Source organism: Sus scrofa, chromosome 1, assembly GCF_054392235.1.
Source record: "Sus scrofa isolate SSC_HxYL_T2T_F1_AM1 chromosome 1, Sscrofa_HxYL_maternal_Yorkshire_Landrace_v2.0, whole genome shotgun sequence".
Lineage (NCBI taxonomy): Eukaryota > Metazoa > Chordata > Mammalia > Artiodactyla > Suidae > Sus > Sus scrofa.
The window spans coordinates 195,033,678-195,053,622 of record NC_139383.1 but is presented as its reverse complement, the minus strand read 5'-3'; the positions used below and the strand labels follow the sequence as shown (position 1 = coordinate 195,053,622).

At 39.0% G+C, this 19,945-nt stretch overlaps 1 protein-coding gene across 3 annotated transcripts in view; it reads left to right on the top strand.

The window, feature by feature from the left end:
* Positions 1-19,945, top strand: part of GCH1 (GTP cyclohydrolase 1) — an 83,372-nt gene that overhangs the window by 16,184 nt on the left and 47,243 nt on the right. For all 3 annotated transcript variants that reach the window (XM_084981615.1, XM_021102249.2, XM_021102253.2), the window contains exon 2: positions 13,967-14,076. In XM_084981615.1, coding sequence (XP_084837741.1) covers positions 13,967-14,076 — 110 coding nt within the window. The remainder of the gene's footprint in view (positions 1-13,966; positions 14,077-19,945) is intronic.

The following is a 19,945-nucleotide window of genomic DNA, read 5'->3' as shown; positions in this document are numbered from 1 at the left end:
CATGGCAACGCCAGATCCCCAACACCCTGAGCTAGGCTGGGGATCGAATCCTCCTTCTCATGCTTTCTAGTCAGGTTCATTACTGCTGAGCCACAACGGGAACTTCCACCGGTTAGTTTCTTAAATAGCTGATATTTTTCTGGGATATGGGTACAGCTTTCTTGTGTGAGGTCCTCCTTCCTCTACTTTTCTCAACTGGACCATGTGGTCCTTTCTGCCACCTGCTCTGAAGTTGGCTTCAGCTCCTTCTCTTTGTCTCTCCTCTTGTCACCGCCCCCAGCCTCAGTCTCTCTTCCCAGCCTCCTCCCCATCTGCTGTGCAGAGCTCCTAGTACTCTGCAAGAGTTGTCACCCTCTGACTTGGTGACAAGTAGTGAGGGTTTATGGTGAGGAATTATGTTATCCACTGTTTGGCCTTGCTCAACAGCAAATTAGAGCCAGTGGTGAGTCCATTTTCAACCCTTATCCTCTCTCATCTCTCAAAAACTTATACTCTCAGCTTAACTGGTTATCAGAATTGCTTGAGTTTTTAAAAAACATAATCCTGGGATCACCTCCACACCCAGTGAATCAGACTTTGTTGGGATGGCTTGGGAAGCTACATTTTCCAAGGTTCCCTATGACTGGCCTTATTTGGGAGCCACTATTCTAAAAGGTGATCTCTTGGAGTTCCTGCCATGGCCCAGTGGAAACAATCTGACTAGCATCCATGAGGACACAGGTTTGATCCCTGGCCTTGCTCAGTGGGTTAAGGATCTGGCATTGCCATGAGCTGTGGTGTAGGTCGAAGTCTCATCTTGGATCCTGTGTTGCTGTGGCTGTGGCTTGACCCCTAGCCTGGGAACCCTCCTATGCTGTAGGTGTGGCCCTAAAAAGACAAAAAAAAAGATGATATCTTGTTGCCTAATCATTTGTCATGAATGATAAAGGCTTGATACCCTGCTGGTACTTATTTTTTGGATAGGATAAAGATGGTTCCCTAACATCCATCAGTATGAAATTTCATGGTGTAAGCGAAAGTGGGATAAGGCACGAGCCTAGTAAAGGCTTTTGAAGCAAATGTTTAGTTGATCATATTGATATGTTCTTTCTTTAGAACTGCTGTGAACCAGACCTTGTTGCCACCATATATTTTGTAAATTCCATTTGAACAGCAGGATCATGAAAGATAGACAAAAATTATTCAATTGAAAAACTAAATTTGACAATTGTGTATTTTTTATTTTATTATTTTTTTTGCTTTTTTATGACCACACCCATGGCATATGGAAGTTCCCAGGCTAGGGGTCGAACCCAGAGCTGTAGCTGCTGACCTACACCACAGCTCACGGCAACACTGGATCCTTAACCCACTCAGCAAGGCCAGGGATTGAACTTGAGTCCTTATGGATACTAGTTGGATTTGTTTCTGCTGTGCCACAAAGGGAACTCCTGGACAATTGTGTATTTTTAAAATGACTCCTTGGATATATTGTTTCTTTATTTAAATAGCTTTGTAAGAATTTTATTTATTTATTATTATTATTATTTTTTGTCTTTTGTCTTTTCAGAGCTGCACCCGGCATATGGAGGTTCCCAGGCTAGGGGCCTAATTGGAACTGTAGCCACCAGCCTACAGCACAGCCATAGCAACTTGGGATCCAAGCCGCATCTGTGACCTACCCCACAGCTCACGACATTGCCGGGTCCTTAACCCACTGAGCGAGGCCAGGGATCAAACCCTCAAACTCATGGTTCCTAGTCAGATTCCTTTCTGCCGCGCCACAACCGGAACTCCAGAATTTTATTTTCATCTACCACAAATTTTCAGAGTAGTAAACTGCGCCCAGAATGAGAGTTCTTTGGCTTGGATAATTTTGAGAGTCAATGGTATATATGATTGGCAGCCCGCAGTTTTACCCATGAATAAATCTAAACAGTTTAAAACAGGTGCTTTACCCTACCTCAGTACAGAAAGCCACTAGCCCTTGCTGTGCACTCTCAGAAGCTACTGGTGGAGGGGGAGGTAATTCTGTTGTAATTTGGCCCTGATTTCTAACACTCTTGCCCAAGAACCTGGGAGTCATGTTGAATTCCTTTTTCAAAACCATCCTCTTACCTGTGAGGACCTTGTGGCCCTGGTCACAGTCTGCACAAAGCTCTGCAGAGAACTTGCTTCTCTGGACTCTTTTAATTCATTCCTTCTACTTTATCATTGTCCTTCTTGAACCACCATGCTTGTGGCTCCCTAAGAGCCAGTAAAGTAATCGTGTCTGGTTAGCGAGATTATATGTACTTCCATTTTCTTATTTCAGTATTTTGATGTCTTATAAATAAACTATAACAAACATTACTGTTGTAATCAGGAAAAAAGTCTCAGTTAACTTCATATATGAAATTTGTCTCTCATTAATAGATGGAGTGTTCATGACAAGGCCATCTGAGAGGATGGGAATAGCTTACTGTCACTCTATTTTCCGAATGAAACAGTCACATCAGTACTGTTTTGAGGGCAGCCAGCATATTTATTTCAATAGTCTTGGCTATGCATTTCCCCCCCAGCTTTATTAAGATATAAGTGACATGCAACATTGTATAAATTTAATGTGTGCAATGGTTGATTTGATATGCTTATGTATTGCAGTATGATTACCACCATAGGCTAGCTAACATCTCCATCACATCACATAATTATCACTTCTTTCTCCTGATGAAAACTTTGGGGAGTTCCCGTCTTGGCTCAGTGGTTAATGACCCTGACTAGCATCCATGAGGACATGGGTTCAATCTCTGGCCTTGCTCAGTGGGTTAAGGATCTGGCATTGCCGTGAGCTGTGGTATAGGTCGAAGACGCGGCTCGGATCCTGTGTTGCTGTGGTGTAGGCCAGCGGCTGCAGCTCTGATTGGACCCCTAGCCTGGGAACCTCCTTGTGCTGTAAGTGTGGCCCTAAAAAGACAAAAAGACAAAAAAAAAAAAGAAAAAGAAAAAGAAAAAAGTTGAAGATCTACTCTCTCTCAAACTTTCAAATTTGTAATACAATATTGTTAATTATAATCAAAAGGAGGGGGAGGAAGTGGGATGGACTGGGAGTCTGAGGTTAATAGCTGCAAACTATTGCATTTGGAGTGGTTAAGCAATGAGATCCTGCTGTATAGCCCAGGGAACTATATCCAGTCACTTGTGATAGATAGAACATGATGGAGGATAATGTGATAAAAAGTATATGTATATATATATATGTGTGTGTGTATATATATATATATATGTGTGTGTGTATATATATATATATGGCTGGGTCACTTTGCTGTACAGTAGAAATTGACAGAACACTATAAATCAACTATAATGGAAAACAATAAAAATCATTAAAAAAAAAAGCCGTGCATTAAACTCTCAGGATTTTCTCGCCTTCTAACTGGAAGTTTGTACTCTTTGACTTATCTTCATCACCCTTCCAGCCCCTTGTAACCACCATTATACTCTCTGTTCAGCTTTTTTAGATTCCATGTATGAGTGAGATCATACTTTTATCTTTCTCCATTTGACTTATTGCACTTGGCATAATACCCTTAAAGTCCATTCATGTTGTCTTAGCTGTATTTTAATTGCTTAGAAGAAACATGGGAATTTATCACTGCCAAGGATGGCAGGAAGGAAAGTTTCCAAAATCACCAGATTTTTACTTTCTTTGCAACGCATTGGATCTTTCCTGCTGACAGACTTGCAGTTTTTGTTTATGAAATAAGTTCACGGAGCATATCAAAGCTTTGCAGCATCTCTGTCTACTCCAGCAGATGGTGCGAAGTGTTGTCTAAAGCCATCATAGTTTCTGCCATTATGTCAGTCTGTGGAATGTTTGGGATCATGCTTATTTTGGCCAGTTTAAAAATGTTAACTCTGTCCTAGGTGCAAAAAGCTGTGTAGGAAGTACTAACAAGGGGTGTATTACCATGATGGACATGAAAGCTGAGATAGGAATGTTCTTTCTTCTTTTAATTTGTTTTAATGTTGCTCTTACTCATATGGCAAACTTTTCAAACAGGAGGTAGAGAGCAAACAGTTGTAAAGTCACACTCAGGGCAGAAGCCTTTATTTTAATTGCAGATTGTGATTTAGGGACGTTTCTGAAGGAATTTGCAGCACTGAATGAAGCAGGCTGTGTCCTGCAGAATCCTCCTCTAGTTCCAGTCCTTCTGCACAAAAGTGACTTCAACTGCTTCCCCCCTCCCCCCAGGAATACACCAGCATGTGTATGAACTCTTCAATTTAAAAAAAATCTTTCTTTTTATTAATGAAATGTTACAAATATACAAGAAAAAGTATAAAGAACTAGTTGAGTGAACATTCACTTGATTTTAATAAACCTTTAATAGTTTGCTGTTATTGCTTTTAAAAATACAGATAACGCTCATAGTTATTTCTTTCTGACCATGTTACCCTCCCTCCATAGAGTTAACCACTATCCTGAATATGATCTCTTACTCTCATGCCTATTTTTTTGTTTTTTCTTTTTGGTTGCCCTGCAGCCTATGGAGTTCCCCAGGCAGTGATTAGATCCGAGATGTAGATGTGACCTCCTCTGCAGTTGCAGCAACGCCAGATGCTCAACCCACTGTGCCTGGTGCAGATCAAACCTATATCCCAGCGCTGCAGAGATAGCACCAGTCCTATTGTACAACAGTAGGAACTCCCTCACGCCTGTTTTTATACTTCCAATTATGTGTATGTCCACAAATAACAGTATTGTTTCTACTTCATTTAAGGGGATCATCCTGTTGTCAGTGAAAAAAATCACTGGTCAATCTAACTAAGAAATGGAAAATTTTATTCAAGGGAACTTGAGGATTATCCCCTGAGAGACAGTCTCTCATAGGACTGTTCTGAAGAGGAAAGTGGGGAGGCCAGTACAAATGTGATTTTGACCAAGGTGTGTGTGCAGTCTAGCACACACCTTGGTAGAAGGTTACTTCTGCTTGTGAGGAAGAGATCTCTTAGTTAACGGTTTTAGTGCTTTTCTAAGTAAGATGTAAGAAACTGGGTTCAGAAAATTTTCTCCTGAAGATGTCTAACTATCTGAGGCCAGTTCTGTCAGTCTCCCTGTAGTACAGAGTGCCTCATCGCGATCTTCGCCTTGTGAATTCCTTTTGAAGTCAGCGACTACAGTGGCTGTTCACTGGATTCTTACAGAACTGGATGGTAGGCAACTTTATTTTACAGTTCCTTTCAGTCTTAATTTCAACCAAGCCTATTATGGTCCAAGAAATGGTTCCCACTTATTGCTTCTTCCCATATCTAGAGTTGCGCTAATATCATTGATCTTATAGGATTATATATTTGGTGAATCATTTCAGGTTGGCTAATTATCATCATTATTATGATGATGATTTTTGCTTTTTAGGGCTGCACCTATGGCATAAGGATGTTCCCAGGCTAGGGATCTAATCGGAGCTGTAGCTGCTGGCCTACACCCAGCCGTAGCAATGCCAGATCTGAGCCGTTTCTGTGACCTACACCACAGCTCACAGCAACCCTGGATCCTTAACCCACTGACCGAGGCCGGGGATCAAACCTGCATCCTCATGGATACTAGTCAGATTCGTTTCCACTGAGCCACAACAGGAACTCCTAATCATCATTAATTTTATCTGAGGTTCAGTAACACATTATATAATGCAAGAGACAATAATCTTATAAGATAGGCAGAATACAAGTAATATAGCTTATAACACCAATAAGGGCTTAAATACGTTTTTAAACCAAGAACTTCCATTAGGTTTAGTCCAGTATCTCCCCAGGTCACCAGACCAGTCTTTTCTGCACCAGTCGCTCTCTTTAAGGGAAATAATATGTTGTCATTGTACATAAAGTTCACCAAAGATGTTTGCATGTATAAGGTGAGTGGTGGGTCATCGTGACCCTTTACAGGATTGAGAAAGGAATGTTATCTTCTAAGGAGTTACAAGAGTGGCAGCAGAAGAAGAAACTGATCTTTTTGATTGAGCAGGTATGGTATTTCTGCCATTGGAAGGTCTAATTAATGCATAAAGCAGAAGCATGATTTTTTTAAATTACTCAATGAATTTTATTACATTTATGGTTGTACAACAATCATCACAACTCAATGTTATAGCATTTCCATCCCAAAGCCCAGGCCCATCCCCCCAACCCTGTCTCATTTGGAAACCATAAGCTTTTCAAAGTCTGAGTCAGTATCTGTTCTGCAAAGAAGTTCATTGTCACAATGCTGATTTGAAGGGAGGGAGGAGGCCCAAATGGGCAGAGAAAAAATTTTATGTTTAAATTTTTCTTGTTTTAAAATATGAATTATTTCATCACTGTACATATCTGCTACTGCTTCTGGAGCTTGCTTTTTTCATTGGACATTGTTTCAGGAAGTTATAAATGTAGCTCAGATTCACTCACTTTGACTGATGGGTCCTGTTTTATTGCCTGATTACCCAAACTGGGTAATTGTTCTTCTGCTGCACGTTTAAATTCCTAATTCTTGTTATTGCCAATAATGCTACATAAGAATTCTTATGTTGCTTTGGCCACATGAATTTCTTTGGAGTCTCTTCTATTTTAAGGAAGTAAATTACAGGGTAAAGACTGACATATTAATTGGATAAAATGGAAGATCTCTGTTTAACCCTGGCTCTGTGCACGGCATATAGGATATTGTGTGGAAACTCTAAAGCTTTAAGCTGCAACACTTCTCTCCAAGTGTAGCAGAAATTAGCACACATAACAATGGTACCAGGACATGCAGTGAAGTAAGTACTGTATGCTGGTCAGGGCAGGTGTGATGTTAGAGGGTTTGGGCCAGTGATACAGATCCACTAAAGCCGTTCTCTTTGTTAGCCCCTTGAGTTGATTTAGTTCCAGCCAAAGCAAAGAGATCTCACTCTCTGCATCTTATTCTCTTTTAATTCTAAAATCAGTAGGCAGGAGTTCCCTTGTGGCACAGCAGGCTAAGGACCTGGCATTGTCAGTGCTGTGGCTTGAGTTGCTGGTGTGGCGCGGGTTTGATCCCTGGCCCACGAACTTCCCGCATGCTTCTAGTGGAGCCAAAAACAAAACCAAGTAATTAAAATAAAATAAAATAAGAAAGAAGAATAACACCAGTAGGCAGACCCCGTTCTCTTCTTCCTGTTCCTTAGGATGGACATATGTTCAGCACTCCATCTTCTTCCATTGTCCTTTACTGCTGTCCTCCAGGGAGATGCATTAGCTGTGCAATTCTGACTTCTCAGAGATCTCTAATTTTTGGTGCTGATCACAGAACATCCAGGATAGTATGAATTACTATTACCACTCATGCAAAAGAAACTAATGAGATATATCTAATGAGATATAATTTTCCTTTTGTGTGGAATTTCTCTTAGGGATTTCCTTTTACCCCAGCAGAAACAGGTTGTGATGTGTGAGTAGGAGCATTTTAAAGGTGTAAAGATTTTATGTAGCAGCACAGAACGTGGAACACTTCAAAACAGGTGCTCTTAGAGTGTGGTTCCCAGGCCAGGAGCATTAGCATCTTCTGGCAACTTGTTAGAAATGAAAATTCTCAGGCTCACCCAGACCCCAGACCTCCTAAATCAGAAGCTGTGGGGTTGGGGTCCAGTGATTTGTATTTCTTTCTTTCCTTTTTTTTTTTTTTTTCTTTTTAGGGCTGCACCTGAGGCATATGAATGTTCCCAGACTAGGAGTCGAATCAGGGTTGTAGCTGCTGGCCACAGCCACAGCCACAACAACACGGGGTCCACGTCACGTCTGTGACATACACCATAGCTCATGGCAACGCTGGATCCTTAACCCACTGAGCGATGCCAGGCATCGAACCTGAGTCCTCATGGATACTAGTCGGATTCGTTTCTGCTGAGCCATGACAGGAACGCCCCAGTGATTTGTATTTGAACAAGCCCACTGGGGGAGTCAGAACTCCTGTTTCAGAGAGTGCTTAAGTACGTACTTTGGGTCATTTAGTGGGCCTGCCTTACTGCTCTTTCAGGAAGGGACTAAATACTTGAGGGATGGTAGCCCAGCGGGGTTGTTTGTTGTCATTGCTTAGTCATTAATGATATGAGAAAGGTATACTTCTATACTTTTTGTATGTGGTGTTATTATTGACAAGCCTTTAACTTTTGGAGGAGGCTTTGGTTTCTTTTGTCAGTTATGACCAACAGTGGGAAATAGAATGCCATAAATCCTTGTTTCCAGGGTTACCTCTTTGATGCTGATAACAGGCAGGAAATTAAAACAATCTGTGATAGTGTTTTGTTCTTCTTAGCCACAGATGGTAGCTTTCAGATATGTTGGAGCAAAACATAAATAAATATAGCAGGAAGACTTCATTACTGAAGAAAAATGATTTGGCTAGGTCAAGTTTATAGTCTGAGTCCAGTTTAATGAAATGGGATATAGGCAGCGTATCAGTGTTTCATTACCACACAAAGCACTACGACATATAACAAAGTTTTTTCAAAGATGTCTCACTTCTGTCGTATCCTTTCTGTCTCGTTCTCTTGGTCCTTTATGGGTAAATTTTTTTTAATTAAAAAATTTTTTATTATAGTTGATTTACAATGTATTAATTTCTTCTGTGTGGAAAAGTGATTCAGTTATATATAACAAGTGTGTGCATATATTTGTTTATATTCTTGTCCATTATGGTTTGTCACAGGATATTGAATATTGTTCCCTGTGCTACACAATAGGACCTTATTATTTATCCACTATATAATAGTTTGTCCCTGCTAATCTCAAACTCCCAATCCTTTCCCCCCTACTCCCCTGGCAGCCACAAGTATGTTCTATCTGTGAGTCCACTTCTATTTTGTAGATATGTTGATTTGTAACTTATTTTAGATTTCACATTGACTTTCTTCACTTAGAATGATAATCTCTAGGTCCATGTTGCTTCAAATGGCATTATTCCATTCTTTTTTATTGCTGCATAGTATTCCATTATTTCATTATTTTTTTTGTGTGTATATATATATATACACACACCACATCTTTTATATATATATATGTATATATATATATATACACACCACATCTTGTTTATACATTCATCTGTCAATGGAAATTTAGGTTGTTTCCATGTCTTGGCTGTTGTAAATAGTGTTACTGTGAACATAGTAGTACATGTATCTTTTCCAATTATAGTTTTATTTGGGTATATGCCCAGGAATGGGATTGTTGGATCATATGGCAACTCTATTTTTAGTTTTTTGAGGAACCTCCTTACTGTTTTCTATAGTGGCTAAACCAGTTTTTTCTCCACACCCTTTCCAGCAGTAATCATTTTTATTTGCTTTTTGATTTATTCTTCTAATGTTTCCTTTTGAAGATAAGTGTATATATGTGTGTATGTGTTCATATCTCCTCCTTTTGACTTTTACACAAAGGGTTGCATAATATACCACAGTTTTTTAAAAGTTATCTCTATTAGGTGTAACTTAAATTCAATAAAATTTACTAACTTTATATGTACAGTTTGAATTTTGATAAAAAATTCCTAAATTGTGTAGACACCAATATAGCAAAGGTCTAAATGGCTTTCATCAACCAGAAAAGATTCTTCACATTCTTTTGTAGGCAGTCCTCTCTCCCACCTCTCTGGTCCGTGGTAAACTGCCTGTCTACTTTCTGTCATTATAGTTGCTTTTCCTAGAATCTCACATAGGTGTGTGTGTGTGTGTGTGTGTGACTTCATTCACTTAGTATAATTCTTTTGAAGTTCAACCATGTTAGATATGTATCATTATTTATCCCATTTTATTGCTGAGTAGCGTTCCATTGCTTTTCTAGTTGATGGATATTGTTCTGCTGTGTTTTTTTTAAACTTTTTAAAAATGATTTTTATTTTTTCCATTATAGCTGGTTTACTGTGTTCTGTCAGTTTTCTACTGTACAGGAAAGTGACCCAGTCATACATACATACATTCTTTTTCTCACATTATCCTCCATCATGCTCTATCACAAGTAACTAGATATAGTTCCCAGTGCTCTACAGCAGGATCTCCTTGCTTATCCATTCCAAATGCAATAGTTTGCGTCTGTTAACCCCAGATTCCCAGTCTATCCCACTCCCTCCCCCTTCCCCTTGGCAATCACACATCTGTTCTCCAAGTCCATGAGTTTTTCTGTGAAAAGTTTCATTTGTGCCATATATTAGATTCCAGATATAAGTGATATCAAATGGTATTTGTCTTTCTCTTTCTGACTTACTTCACTCAGTATGAGAGTCTCTAGTTCCATCCATGTTGCAGCAAATGGCATTATTTTGTTCTTTTTCTGGCTGAGTAGAATTCCATTTTGTATATATACCACATCTTCTTAATCCATTCGTCTGTCGATGGACGTTTAGGTTGTTTCCATGTCCTGGCTATTGTGAATAGTGCTGTAATGAACATACGAGTACATGTATCTTTTTCAAGGAAAGTTTTGTCTGGATATACGCCCGAGAGTGGGATTGCTGGGTCATATGGTAGTTCTATATTTATTTTTCTGAGGTACCTCCATACTGTTTTCCATAGTGGTTGTCCAGTTTACATTCTCACCAACAGGGTAGGAGGGTTCCCTTTTCTCCACACCCCCTCCAGCATTTGTTACTTGTGGACTTATTAATGATGGCCATTCTGACTGGTGTGAGGTAGTATCTCATAGTAGTTTTGATTTGCATTTCTCTAATAATCAGTGATGTTGAGCATTTTTTCATGTGCCTGTTGGCCATCTGTATATATCTTCTTTGGAAAAATGTCTATTCAAGTCTTTTGCCCATTTTTCAATTGGGTTGTTGGTTTTTTTGCTGTTGAGTTGTATAAGCTGTATATTTTAGAGATTTAGCCCTTGTCAGTTGCATCATTTGAAACTATTTTCTCCCATTCCATTTAACTTTTTATTTTGAAATAATTTGAAACTTACAGAATACTGACAAAGGTAGTATAAAGAGTTTATATATACCTTTTCCTCAGCTTCCTCTAATGCTAATGTCTCACAAGGCCATGGTACAATCATTAATACTTAAGAAATTAATATTGGTACAGTACTATAAACAACAGGCTTTATTCAGATTTTTGTTTTCCCATTGCATTTAGTTGTCATGTTTCTTTAGTTTCTTCTAATGTGGATAGTTCCTCAGTCTTTCCATGTCTTTTACAAAAGTGTACTTGTTTAGTCATTTTGTAGAATGTTTCTCAAATTTGTCTGGTGATTAAATTGCAGTTATAGATTTTGTGGAAATATACTACTGGGATGATGTACCCTTCTCATTGTCTTATGTCAGGAGCTACATGATATCAATATATTTCATTTTTGGTAAAGTTGACAGTAATCACTTGGCTTAAAGCAGTGTCTGCCAGGTTTCTCCATAATAAAGTAACTGCTTTTCCTTTTCTGTAGTCTCTTTCTCAGAAGCAAATTATTGCTTTTTAAATTCTAATGTATATCAATGTGCGTGGGACACATAGGTAGCAAGTCTCTTAATCTTTTTTTTTGTTTTTTGCTTTTTGTCTTTTTAAGGTTTCACCTGTGGCATATATCCCAGGTTAGGGGTTGAATCAGAGCTACAGTTGCCGGCCTGCACTACAGCTCATGGCAACCCCAGATCTTTAACCCACTGAGCGAGGCCAGGGATGGAATCTGTGTCCTCATGGATGCTAGTCAGATTCGTTTCCACTGAGCCACAAAGGCAAATCCTCAAGTCTCCTTAATTTTAATTATAGTAATAGTAATAATATCATCTACCACTTACTCCCCCTACATTTTTCTAAATGCAAGTGGATGATCTCAGGATACCCCTGTGAAGCAGGCACTTTTTTCATACCTACTTCACAGCTGAGAAGATTGAGGCATAGAAAGCCTTGCCCAAGGTCCAGCAGTTAGTGATGGAGCCACTTGCTAATATAAGCCTAACTCGAGGGCCAGCATTTAACTTGTGCCACATGGTTGTCATCAGAGCTTAGCATGGGGATGCTCTCGTTCTTTGCCAGAGAAAACAAATGAACACTTCCTATATTTGACAATTCCTCTTCTGTTCTTTAAGAAAATTTTTGTTTTTAGTTTCAGATTCCTTATGTGACTGAAGATTTTAGTAAGCTATGTGTGGCAATAACATTACATTAAAACCTTGGAAAATGCCAGGATACTTTGAGGGAGCATTAAGGATCTATTTTTGGACTTTTCTCGAAATATAATTGAAGGTTTGGTCAGAGTAGTCAGAATAGAAAACTCCTTTTGGGAGTTCCTATTGTAGCTCAGAGGATTAAGAACCTAACATAGGAGTTCCCATCGTGGCTCAGTGGAAACAAACCCAACTAGGAACCATGAGGTTGCAGGTTCAATTCCTGGCCTCACCCAGTGGGTTAAGGATCCAGTGTGGCTGTGAGCTGTGGTGTAGGTCGCAGACAAGGCTTGGATCCCACGTTGCTGTGGCTGTGGTGTAGGCCGGCATTTGTAGCTCTGATTAGACTCCTAGCCTGGGAACCTCCATATGCCGTGGGAGCGGCCCTAGAAAAAGACAAAAACAAAAACAAAAACAAAAAAACAAAAGGCAAAAGACAGAAAAAAAAAAATTAAAAAACCCTTAAGAACCTAACATATCTGTGAGGATGCGTGTTTGATTCCTGGACTTGCTCAGTGGGCTAAGAATCTGGTGTTTCTACAGCATAGGTTGCAGATGTGGCTCAGATCCTGAGTTGCTGTGGCTGTGGTGTAGGCTGGCAGCTGTAACTCCAATTTGACCCCTAGCCCAGGAACCTCCATATGCTGAAGGCATACTCTTTATATATTAACAAGAAAGAAGAAAAAAAAATAAAGAAAACTGCTTGTGGCAAAGGGGTATTTACTTAAAAAATGACCCTGAGCCTTCTCCTCCTGGATCTTATCAGCCTCTTTTAACAGGGTTGCAGGGTTTATCTGTGTGTCTAAACCCCGCACATTCACTTTTGTTTACAACATAAGTGACTGCTCTACTACACCATCAAGTGTGTCTCTGAATACACTGATGTTAACTGTGATTAAATGATGACTCAACATCTGTGAGCCTCTCTTCTGGTGGCAACGGAGCCCCTGAAGGTCAGGCTGTGACCTGTGTGGGTGGACGTTTGCACATCTTCCTTGTGACTCACTCAGCAGCCAGCCTTTCTGAGGGGAAATAGCAGTATAAGGGCGGAACCCTTCTCTCTCACCATGCTGTAAAAATTGGGTATCCCCCAATCCTTGAAATCACCCAGCTAGGTGAACGGAATGTATCTGTCTGCCAAACTGTTCAAATATGAGTGCAGTTTTTAAAGAGAGAGTTTCTGTTTCTAAATGTATGTCTGTCCCTGTGTGCCAGAGTCCACAGGTTAAACATGAGACCGTTCATCATCCAAAGCCAACCTGGACAGACAGATACACACAAACTGTAGTTATTCATTTTCTTAGAAAGGGAGGAAGGCAGCTGTTTAGAATATGTCTGATGCTTACATACAGTAACTAGAAAGAGTAGAAAATTTGGGGGATTGATGCAGAGGTCAAGTTTATGGGTATCTGGATGTAGCTTCAGAAGTCAGAGAGCTAAAAATCAGTTTTTTTTTTTTTCCAAATGTGGTTTTCTACACATTTGTTATAAAGTGTTCGGTACAAGAAAATCTATAGAAGTAAGTGAAAACAGCCCTGTTTTATCACCAGAAATATCTCCTCTTTTGCATTGCGTAATTGATCTCCTTTCCTCCCTCCCTGTTTTTCTCTCACTCTCCTATACTGGTAATCCTGCACTTTTTATGTAATACCTTGTCATAAGGACTCTTTCCATCATTAAAAATGCTTGTTATTGGTGGGAGAAAAATAACCAGTTTTAATTTGCATGTCATTAATATTTTAGTTAGGAATAACATCCTTTCTTACATTGACTCAGTTTGTATGTACCTACAGGGTGTTAGCTTTTCTATTCTTCAACTACAAAGTTGGAAATGTTACTAAAGCAAGCCTCTGATTTCAGATGTCCTCAACGACGCTATCTTTGATGAAGATCATGATGAGATGGTGATTGTGAAGGACATCGATATGTTTTCTATGTGTGAACATCATCTAGTTCCATTTATTGGAAAGGTAAGTTTTTCTCTCTTGTTTCCTAAAGATGGTTAAAGCACAGTTTTATTTTATTTTATTTAAATTAATTAATTTATTTTTGTGCTTTTTAGGGCTGCACCCATGGCATATGGAGGTTTCCAGGCTAGGGGTCGTATTGGAGCTGTAGCCAATGGCCTACACCACAACCATAGCAACGCTGGATCCAGCTTGTCTTTGACCTACACCGCAGTGCACAGCAATGCCCCATCCTTAACCCATTGAGCGAGGCCAGGGATCAAACCCCAAACCTCATGGTGACTGGTCAGATTCGTTTCTGCTGAGCCACTACAGGAATTCCCACAATGACAATTTTAAAGTTAGGATTATTATATTTTAAATTGTTATCTGCTATTTCCCAATATCCCAAATATTTAGAATTACACATAACCATTTACTCTTTATCAACCTGACTAATCTAATAACTGGTAGTTAACAAAACAAAAACAAAGTAGCAGAAGGCCCTCAGGGCAAGCATTTCATAGTAAATACCATGTTAATAGGTTAGTAATGAGATTAAAGGCCCTCTTTCCCCCCCCCCCCCCCCCCCCCCCCGAGGTAGTTGCTGCAGGCTCTGAAAACCTTTGCCCTTTATTTTGACTAAATAATATTTGATCCAGGGTAGACTTTTGTATAATATGACTTGAGCAGTAATGACTGCAGAATTTCTTATGGCAGAGGTTATAGTATTAGTGGATATAATTTATTTCCAACCCTTTCTATATTAGGAAAAAATGAATCTAATGTGAGCTAGAAGTTATCTAGCTTGTTAAAATATCCCTCTGAGAACTTGTGGGTCACCAAGAGTTGTCCTCTTATCTTCTGCCATATCATAATTTTGCTTTATTTTGACTTGTTAATCCCTAACCCATCTTGTCCCCACAGGTAACCAGTATGGATTTGTAAAGTTATAGATTGATTGGCTTTGCTTGTTTTTCAACTACTGTATATAACCAGGTGTGGTATACAGCCTGTACTCTTAGGTGTTTGGCTTCCTTTGTTCCACATTGTAAGAGTTATTGATGTTATTGCCTGTCATTGTAGTTTATTTATTTTCATTGCTATATATAATTCCATTTACAAACATACTACATTTGTGCTGTTTCCTCTTTTTGTTTGTTGTTTTTGGTGGTTTGTTTTGGGTTTTGGAGGCTATTACAAACAATACTGCTACCAGCATTTGTTTTATTTCCTATGTTTATTTTTATTACTTTTTACATTTAAAAATTATAATTGATTTACAATGTTGTGTCCATTTCTGCTGTACAGCAAAGTGACACAGCCATACACATATACATACATTCTTCTTCTCATGTTATCTTCCATCACGTTCTATCCCAAGAGATTGAATGTAGTTCCCTGTGCTAAATAGTAGGACCGCATTGCCTTTCCATTCTAAATGTAATAGTCTGCATCTACTAACCCCAAACTCCCTGTCCATCCCACTCCCTCCCCTCTCCCCCTTGGCAACCACAAATCCATTCTCTATGGCTATGAGTCTGTTTCTGTTTTGTAGATAGGTTCATTTGTGCCATATTTTAGATTCCACATGTAAGTGATATCATTTGGTGTTTGTCTTTCTCTTTCTGACTTACTACTCTTAGTATGAGAATCTCTAGTTCCATCCATGTTGCTGCAAATGGCATTATTTTGTTCTTTTTATGGCTGAGTAGTATTCCATTGTGTATATATACACCACATCTTAATCCATTCATCTGTTGATGGAGATTTAGGTTGTTTCCATGTCTTGGCTACTGTGAATAGTGCTTCTGTGAATATATGGGTGCATGTATCTTTTTGAATTACAGTTTTGTCTGGATAGATACCCAGGAATGGGATTGCTGGGTCATGTGCTAGTTCTATATTTGATTTTCTGAGGAACCTCCACACTGTTTTCCATAGTGGTTGCACCAATTTACATTAGCACCAACAGTGAAGAAGGGTTCCCTTTTCTCTACACCCTCTCCAGCATTTGTTATTTGTGGACTTATTAATGATGGCCATTCTGATTGGTGTAAGGTGGTACCTCATTGTAATTTTGATTTGCATTGCATTTGATTTGCATCTTTTCATGTGCCCATTGGCCATCCATATGTCATCTTTGGAGAAATGTCTATTTGGGTCTGCCCATTTTTTAATTGGGTTGCTTGTTTTTTTGTTGTTAAGTTGTATTAGTTGTTAGTAGATTTTGGAAATTAATCCCTTGTTGGTTGCATCGTTTCCAAAGATTTTGTCCTATTCTGTGGGTTGTCTTTTACTTTATTTTTTTTATGGTTATCTTTGCTGCGCAAAAGCTTTTGAGTTTAATTAAGTCCCATTAGTTTATTTTTGTTTTTATTGTCATTATTGTAGGAAGTGGATCAAACAACATATTGCTGCAATTTGTGTCAAAGAGTATTCTATGTTTTCCTCTAGGAGTTCTATAGTATCTGACCTTATTTTACCAACATTCTTCTGGGGCATAGATGGATGAATTTCTTCTTTTAAAAATTTTTATTTTAATTTTTTAAAAAATGAAGTATAATTGATTTACAATACTGTATTAGATTCAGGTATACAGTAAAGTGATTCAGTTATATTTTTTCAGATTATTTCCCATTATAGATTATTACACAATATTGAATATAGTTCCCTGTGTTATACAGTAAACTCTGTTCCTTATCTATTTTATGTATGGTAGTTTGTATCCTAATTTGTCTCTCTCCCCTTTCCTTTCCCATTTGGTAACCATAAGTTTGTTTTCTATGTCTCTGAGTTTACTGGCTTTGTATATTTCTTTTGCTTTGAGAGGCTGATCTAAGAAAATATTGTGATGATTTATGTTTGAGAATGTTTTGGCTATGTTCTCTTCTGGAGTTTGTCATGTTATGTCATATTTCAGTCTTTTAAAACATTTTGAGTTTTTTCCAAAACTCATGCTACAGCAATGACAACACTGAGTCCTTAACTGCAAGGCCCCCAGGGAACTCCTCCTTTGAGGTTTTTTTGTTTTTTGTTTTTTGTTTTCTTTTTAGGCCTGCACTCGCATCATATGGAGGTTCCCAGGCTAGGGGTTGAATTGGAGCTACAGCTGCTGGCCTACACCACAGCCACAGCAACACAGGATCTGAGCCTCATCTACAACCTACACCACAGCTTATGGCAATGCCGGATCCTTAATCCACTGAGCAAAGTCAGACATCCAACCTCTAACTTCATGGTTCCTAGTTGGATTTCCACTGCGCCAGCCATGACGGAAGCTCCATTGAGTTTATTTTTGTATAAACAAAAATGCCTTCTTGTGAGGGATTGTTCTAATTTCATTGACTTATATGTAGCTGTCCAGCTTTCCCAACACCACTCGTTGAAGAGAATGTCTTTTTTTTTGTTGTTGAATATTCTTTCCTCCTTTGTTGCAGATTAATTGACTGTAGATGTGTGAGTTTATTTCTGGTTTTATTCTTTTCTTTGATCTATATGTCTGCTTCTGTGCTAACCACTCTGTTTGCTTACTGTAGCTTTGTAGTATTATCTGAAGTCTTGTAGGGTGACATCTTCAGCTTTCTTCTTTTTCTTCAGGATTGCTCTGGCACTTCTGGGTCTTAGGGGGTTCCATATAAATTCTAGCATTATTTTTTCCAGTTCTGCAAAAAATGTCATAGGTATTTTGATAGAGATTGCATTAAATCTGTAGATATCTTTGGGTAGTATGGCTTTTTTTTTTTTCTTTTTTAATGCTTTTTAGGGCTGCAACCACAACATATGGAGGTTCCCAGGTAAGGGGTCAAATTGGAGCTGTAGCTGCCAGCCTACACCGCAGCCACAGCAATGCCAGATCCTAGCCACATCTGCAACCTACACCACAGCTCATGGCAACGCCAGATCCTTAAACCACTAAGTGAGGCCAAGGATCAAACCCACATCCTCATGGATCCTAGTCAGGTTGGTTAACCACTGAGTCACAAAGGGAACTCCTAGTATGGCCATTTTCATGATGTTATTTCTTCCAATCCAAGAAGGTGGAGTATCTTTCCTTTTTTTTTTTTTTTTTTTTTGGAATCTTCAATTTACTGTATCGGTGTTTTATGTTTTCAGCATATAAATCTTGTACCTCCTTGGTTAAGTTTATTTCTTGGTTTTTTGGTTCATTTTGATATGATTTTTTTTGGCTGCCCCCACAGCATATGAAAGTTCCTGGGCCAGGGACCAAATCTGAGGCATATTCGCAACCTACACTGCAGCTGGCAGCAGTGCCAGATCCTTTTGCTGTTAATTATAATCACTTTTACAAATTTGTTTTTTAAACTATGTGCCAGTTTATTTAAGTCATCTTTAGTCTTTTTATATATCTGCCTTTCCTGTTGTGACTTTCTCTTATAGTTTCTGCTTTTCTATTTAAATACCTTTGAATATTTCTTTTAGGGTAGTGTAGATGTAGAATTGCTAAATTCTTTTAGATTTTGCTTGTCTGAGAAATTCTGTCTCTCCTTTTTTTTTTTTTTTTTTTTTTTTTGCTTTTAGGGCCATGCCCAAGGCATATGGAAATTCCCAGGCTAGGGGTTGAATTGGAGCTATAGCTGCTGGGCTTCACCACAGCCACAGCAACGGGGGATCTGAGCTGCCTCTGCGACCTATACCACTGTTCATGGCAACGCTGGATTCCCAACCCACTAAGTGAGGCCAGGAATTGATCTGCATCCTCATGGATATTGGTTGGATTCATTTCCACTGTGCCACAATGGGAATGCCATCTTTGCCTCTTTCTAAAGAATATTCTTGCAGGGTAGAGTATCCTAGGTTGCAGGTTTTTCCCTTTTCAGACTTTGAATATATGATGCCACTCCCTTCTGACCTGTAAAGTATCTGCAGAAAAATCAGCTGATAGCCTTATGAGGCTTCCCTTGTATGTGACATTTTCCTTTGCTGCTTTTATAATTCTTTTAACTTTTGCCATTTTAATTATTCTGTATCTTGATGTGGGTTTTTTTGGATTCATCTTATTTGGAGCTCTCTGTGCTTTCTGTACCTGGATATGTTTCCTTCTTTAGGTATCAGAAATTTTCAGCAAAAATTTCTTCACATACATTTGCAGCACATGTGCACTCCAAGAGCAGAGGCCAGGCCTCTCTAGCTCCTTGTGTGTCCAACCAGAAATCCCAGCAAGGGAACTTCCCAGAGCGAGGATCTGCCCCTGTGGGCCCTCCCTCACTCACAGCTGTCTCCCAGGGACACTGGTTCCATTCTCATGCCATCTTTTTTTCTTTTGTTCTACCTGGTTATGTGGAGATATTTTTTGCAGCTTTGATTATATAGGAGATCAACTGTCAGTTTCCAGTTGGTTTTCTGTGCAGATTATTCTACACGTAGATAGATTTTTCTTTTTTTTAAATTTTTTTTAATAGTTATTTCCCCCAAAACAGTTTTTTTTGTACTGTACAGCATGGTGACCCAATTTCACATACATGTATACATTCTTTTTTCTCCCATTATCAGGCTCCGTCATAAGTGACTAGACATAGTTCCCAGTGCTACGCAGCAGAATCTCATTGCTAATCCATTCCAAAGGCAATAGTCTGCATCTATTAACCCCAAACTCCCACTTCTTCCCACTCCCTCCCCCTTTCCCTTGGCAACCACAAGTCTATTCTCCAAGTCCATGAGTTTCTTTTTCATTTGTGCCATATATTAGATTTCAGGTATAAGTGATATCATATGGTGTTTGTCTTTCTGACTGACTTCACTCAATATGAGAGTCTCTAGTTCTATCCATGTTGCTGCAAATGGCATTATTTCATTCTTTTTTATAGCTGAGTAGTATTCCATTGTGTATACATACATTTTCCTAATCCAATCATCTGTCAATGGACATTTG